Genomic DNA, 6318 nt, shown 5'->3' with positions numbered 1-6318 from the left:
TATGAGGTGGTAGCCCATTTTGATACAGGAGGTAGCAACCAATATCCAGTATACACATACACCCAAATAGGAAAAATGAGCATAAATTGAGAGCTCATTTTGAATAAATAACTATCAAGACATATATCAATGATGGGGACGCCTCCGTAAGCCACATCAAAGCATTGTTTTAAATATCCCCGACATGGCCGATATATCCTCCGATATATCCTTTTGCAGGGCTTGCCACAACCGATATGGTCTTTAAATATCATTTATCGCTTTTTGGCTATTTTGAGTGATAAATCACCGATATGACCGATATATTAGCCGATATGTGGACCAATATATCTTTTTATATAGCTTGTTGCGAAATAATATACCGTGTTTTGAATTTTTGGGCGAGATATCAAGATTTCCCCATTATATCAAATGACATTTTGCCCTAAAAAAAATAGATCGAATGTTGCAACGTTGCTTTGCACTTTTGTTTGTTTTAGAAGGTTGATTAGTGATCCTAAACATATATTATTCATATTTTATATGCTTAAATTTCATTACATATGTTGAGATTACATTTTAATACATTATACTATGTATGCAAACATTCATTATGGCATTCCGATATTTACCACATATCCCCGATATTTCCCCGATATCCGCAATCCGATATGAATTTTGGCCATTCGATATTTCCCCGATATCCGATATTTAAAACCTTGCATCAAAGTAAATGGTCTCACTATTACTATTTATCGGTAACTCATTTTGTAAATGAGATAGAAGCTCATATCAAGTGTACCATACATAACCCAAAAATACATACACATGCATAATTAACTTATGTCAGCATAAAAAATGTGATTAAATGCTATGCACCCAAATGTACTCGTAACGGTTCATGTTTTACCGCACTGGAAATTTGAGTTCATTATAACAAATGCCAACGGGCTACTGGTGTTTGTAGATTAGTAGGGGAAAAGTCAAACAAGAAAATATAATCATCTCCTACCGCTTTTATTAGTGTTTGTAGACTGGGTGGTGCTATGTTAAAGTGTGAACCATGCATGTTCACATGGAGACGATAGAGTTTAGAGTCCTTGCTGCTCCAAACATAAGAGCATTCAGTTTTTTTGATTTTTGATTTTTTTTTTGACAATTTAAGTTAATACTTTTCAATCTACGTTCCTGGACCAATGGTTAACATTACTATTGAGAATGAAACGCTCGTAGTAAGCACGTAATTATGTAAACAATTTATATTAACCCTTCTTCTAATCATGAATCTACCAAGTCCAAGTTGATAAGCTAATCCTATGTGGTCTGTAATCCCTTCCTTCCATGTGACTCTCTTAGTCTATGTTTATTCCTATATTATGGCATTATATTTGAGAAACAATGTGGCACCAAAAGATTCACAATGCATCATTTATTACCATCATTACATCCAAGTAGTTCAATGTAAAATGTTACTTTAAGGGAACGCCCCAACAAACCCACTCTTGCCAACTTATTATTGCATTTTTATCGGGGTGGCATTAATGCAATGCCTCTTGGTGGGTGTCCCAATAAATATTCTTTAGGATTCATACCATATATATCCAACTAGGTTTTACATTGACTGTCAGCCACCTGATATAATCATCCTCTTTTATCCTAGCTTGGGACAAACGGTGAAAAGATAAAAGCGCAACTCTGACAGAGTTTACAAAAGACATAGGTTTGGTAGCATTAAGAAAAAAAGTAGAGTTTAAAATTAACTAGAATACCCTGGTTTGTATATACCAATTTCTTTGAGGGAAAGGTCTGGGATATTGATGGTATATAAAAGATATTGGTACAGTGACAGTAAGAACTTAACTTAGGGTATGACTGTACCAAATAGACACGCATCAGAAAGTTAATGGCATGCTAATTGACGAGGCAAAGTAACAAGTTGATGGTAGTCCAATTCAGGTAATTTTTTTTGTAACGAACAATTTCCCATTGTTGGAATGAGAAGTAACTTATAATTGTATTTGAGCCTTTGGAAACCTCAAGAATCCATAAACAAATCTGTGGTGATGAAATCACCATTAGTTGAACTTTAAAGACTTCCACGAGACATACAGAAAGCATACCAGTAAACATATGGTGATAGTAATAAAGATTCAATAAAAAACCAACAAAAGTGATAGGAAGTACTCATTTAAAATAGCATCAACTCAAAGCAACAAAAACAGCTGCCAAGTAATCATTCATACATAGGCAAGAAACTTCTATGCTAACACGAAAAAAATAAAATTTTGACATGTTCATATCATTTATAGCCTACTCGCTCCTATAATAATATGCAAATAGGTGTTGTGGGTGGCAGCTCCGCAGCTGTGCTAAAGGCTGGGTTCATGAGGATGGATTCATGGTGCAGCCTTTTTTTTCAGAAATACATAATTTACGTTACATAGTTTGTAAACAGAATTTAAAAAAAAAAAAGATGAACGCTACCTGTCCAACTTTTCCTTCATTACAGGATCTAAACCATCATCTGTATCATCATCGTCAAACTCAACTTCTTCTGCAAAAGGATCTTGTAAGGTGTTTCGAAATTCTGAACTTCTACTTGGACTTGAAGAAAAGGTACCACCAGATTTATTGCATGTATTTGAAAGATTCTCAGCATCCTAAAATGAATAAAGACAGAGTAAGCAACTGCCAACTAGAAAATGCAGTCTCCAAAAAATCTGCAATAAAAAGTAAGATGATATCGACCTTCTTACAGGTATTGCTGAGGCTATTGTTATTAGGAGAATCTTTTCGGTGATCCTTTTTTCTCTTGTTCTTCTTTTTGTTCTTTGTAGCTCTGACACATTTAACATCTGTAGAAAAGGAATATAATAGAAGCGTCAACAGGAAGCAAAAATATATATACGCAGAAGCTAGTGGTAGCAGCTAAATTATTAGTCAGGAAACTTTCAAAACATATCGCAGACAGACTCAATAATTCCCAAGAAAATTACCTCTATCCCTTCCATTTATAAAAGATAAAAGGTCGTCAACTGAACGTTCATCAACACCCACGTGCTCCTCTTTCATCAAGAAATAAATCTCACACGTAAAGATCGAAAGCCAAAGCACATTCACTTTGAAATAGAAATGTTTAAGATGTCAAGAGTCAGGACCACCCTTTGTAATCCAACAAAAGTGAAAATTGTGAGAACAGAGCCGAACACTAGATTGACTTATTAGAGCCTTCTTCACTATCAAAGTTTACTACTCCATAACCTATCCCAAAATAAAGTCCATGGTGACGCCAAAAAACAGAGCTAGTCAGAAACAGAAACTGCACAATTTAGTCTAGTCACCTGCACCATTTGCCGTTCCTTTAGTTCTTTTCTTTTCTTGGCATAAAGTCGATTTAGTAATCTAATCCGAGGATCAGCAGTAATATTTCTCAATGGCTCTAGTTTTTCCTCCTGATAAATACCAAAAAGTTTAGGGAACAATAAGAAAACTTCCAAGCACGAGGCAAGAGAAATAATTATTAAGCAAAAGATTATTATTCAACTATACCTCTGTGAGATCATCAGGTAAATGAAAGATTTCCCGTATCTCCTCCGGAGTTCTTCCTTCTATCATGCGGGCAAGTGCTCGACTAGTGAGATCAACTAAAGGCCTTAACTGGAGGGCATCAGCTGCCGAAGTTAACTCACATAATCCTTTCGTATCCATCTTGATGAACTTTTCATCAAAGGATTTTCGCTCCTACAGTAAAAAAAGTCATTTATCGGCACAACTGAATGTTACTGAACTATACAAATGATACAAGTAAATAATTTAATCGAGAACTTTTATATCATACAAAGTTCAATGTCATATTAAGGAAAGTCAGTGACATATTAAACACCATGCCAAATTAGTGTGTGTTGTAGTTGAAAATGAATGTCATCCCCTCAAAATAAGTAAAGGGAAAAGCAAGATAGATTCTAGATTTGTCAAACCTTATTGGAACGACCTGGAACTTGATGAAACCGGCAATAATCAAGTATCAATCCTAGACTGGCTGGATTGACTCGCTGTGGTAGAGATATGGCATAATTCTTTGAGGCTCCCATGCCTGCTTGATGCCGTTCTCGACATATCATGGGGCAGAACAATGCAACTTCCTCTTCTACTTGCTGGATAGATCCATCAACAGTTTGCAGCCATATGTAGGACTTCATAGCCTGTTGAAAGAAACTGAAGATGCTCACTTTGAACTGAACATTAATTATCCTTGTCCCTAGCATGCTTCAAGGTAATACTAAAATTTAGCAGGTAAGAAATGTAAAACCAATTGATTGCACGTTGAATTTTGCACAAAATGCTTAAAGAAGACACTATTAAAAACCAAAATATAATTAGATTACAAAAAATTCAAAAATAAAAACAAGACAGAAATCTGTTCATCCAAAAACAAATAGCTCCTTCATTTTCTTTTTTTCAACACATGAATAACTTCCGTTGGCATTGTAACTGCGACTGTATAATGTTGTAAAGGCCAAGTCAACCTCTTTGCTCAATATATTCAGAAAATAAATGGTTAAAAGAATATGCTTCCCTGATGTTTCCTCTTTTAAATGCAAATATCCTTTGAAATGTGTATATTAACATTTCCTGCTGGAATATACTATATTCTTTGACCACTTAACTTTAAACATATGCCATTTGAAGTTACGAAAAGCACAACAAAGTAAAGAGGTACAGATTCTATACTAGAGTGACTCCCTTAAAGGTTTTTCCATCTACCTAAATCTTTGGAGCTACTTATATTTCTATAGAATCTATAGAACTCTCTATCAGTTTAATGAAAGGCAGGAACTTGATAAACAAAACTGTTAGTTCCAATTTCCAAGTTGTTTCATGTTTCCCGAACCTCATGATCTCTGCAGTATTAACACATATTGTTTTGCAGTTCCATCTTCCAAGTTGTTTCATGTTTCCTGAACATCATGATCTCTGCAGTATTAACCCATATGGTTTTGCAGGATCCCACTTTCCACATTGCTACCAAAAAATCGACACTGCATGGAACATAAGTCTAAAGTATGGGATGCAGAACTGAAGGAATGACAACTTATAACAGTCCACTGAGGCCTGAAGACTTGCACCGGACTCCGTGGGTAGTAATGAAATCCTGGATGATGAAAGAGCTGAAGCTTATGGAAAAAAATAGTTCTGCTTGAACAGTTATACAATATGGCCAAGGCAATCCCATTCTGCAGTCAAGCTTCCGACATTTAAGGCCTCCTTCCCTCCAGTGACGAGGATGACACTTCCAAAGAGGATGAAGGCAAGTATCTTCAAAGAGGTGTATTTATTTAATTTTTTAGTTATTAATATTTTAGTTTTACCCTTTCTTTTCTTCTTTTTGTCTTCTTATATCCTCTAACTCTATTTTTCCTTCCATATTCATCTATTTTCCTAATTTTTTTCTAAAATTTTCCTTATTTTTGTTTCTGCAATTATAAAACAGCATTCTGCCTAGGACACAGATCCGGTGCCCGGAAATAGGCTATGGTTTTGACTGGTTTCTGTCTTGAAATCTATAAAGATCAAGGTTTTAAATATCGGATATCGGGGAAATATCGGATGGCCAAAATTCATATCGGATTGCGGATATCGGGGAAATATCGGGGATGTGGTAAATATCGGAATGCCATAATGAATGTTTGCATACATAGTATAATGCATTAAAATGTAATCTCAACACATGTAATGAAATTTAAGCATACAAAATATGAATAATATATGTTTAGGATCACTAATCAACCTTCTAAAACAAACAAAAGTGCAAAGCAACGTTGCAACATTCAATCTGCTTTTTTTAGGGCAAAATGTCATTTGATATAATGGGAAAATATTGATATCTCGCCCAAAAATTCCAAACACGGTATATTATTTTGCAACAAGCTATATAAAAAGATTATTTGGTCCACATATCGGCTAATATATCGGCTATATCGGAGATTTAAATAGCCAAAAACGGTAAAGGATATTTAAAGAGCATATCGGTTACGGCAAGCCCTGTAAAAGGATATATCGGGGGATATATCGGGCCATGTCGGGGATATTTAAAACAATGATAAAGATATGTGTTGGTACATATTTTAGCTGGGACTAGAATAGTACACACACAATGCTATTGGTTCTAAAACAAACAACACTTATATCTTGGGAATTGGTTAACAAGCTTCGCTAATTTACCAATCTGATAAAGCAATCGAACAAGGAACTGTGACTTTGACATAAAGGTCTGAAAAGTTTGAATCTACACGAATTTGTGTGTGTGTGTGTGTGGGGGGGGGGGGGGGGTTTTGGTGT

General features: G+C 35.2%; 1 protein-coding gene across 1 annotated transcript in view; it reads right to left on the bottom strand.

Annotated features, from left to right (window-relative positions):
• LOC109819626 (SKP1-like protein 21) overlaps window positions 1–6318 on the bottom strand; it is a 12782-nt gene that overhangs the window by 3706 nt on the left and 2758 nt on the right. Inside the window, exons 3-8 of the mRNA XM_020385408.1 lie at window positions 3957–4181; window positions 3529–3720; window positions 3321–3431; window positions 2976–3039; window positions 2728–2834; window positions 2464–2639 (exon numbers count right to left, since the gene is read on the bottom strand). Coding sequence (XP_020240997.1) covers window positions 2464–2639; window positions 2728–2834; window positions 2976–3039; window positions 3321–3431; window positions 3529–3720; window positions 3957–4181 — 875 coding nt within the window. The remainder of the gene's footprint in view (window positions 1–2463; window positions 2640–2727; window positions 2835–2975; window positions 3040–3320; window positions 3432–3528; window positions 3721–3956; window positions 4182–6318) is intronic.

The sequence above is a fragment of the Asparagus officinalis genome, chromosome 1, assembly GCF_001876935.1.
Source record: "Asparagus officinalis chromosome 1, Aspof.V1, whole genome shotgun sequence".
NCBI classification, from domain to species: Eukaryota; Viridiplantae; Streptophyta; class Magnoliopsida; order Asparagales; family Asparagaceae; genus Asparagus; species Asparagus officinalis.
This window is presented reverse-complemented; position numbering and strand designations above follow the sequence as displayed.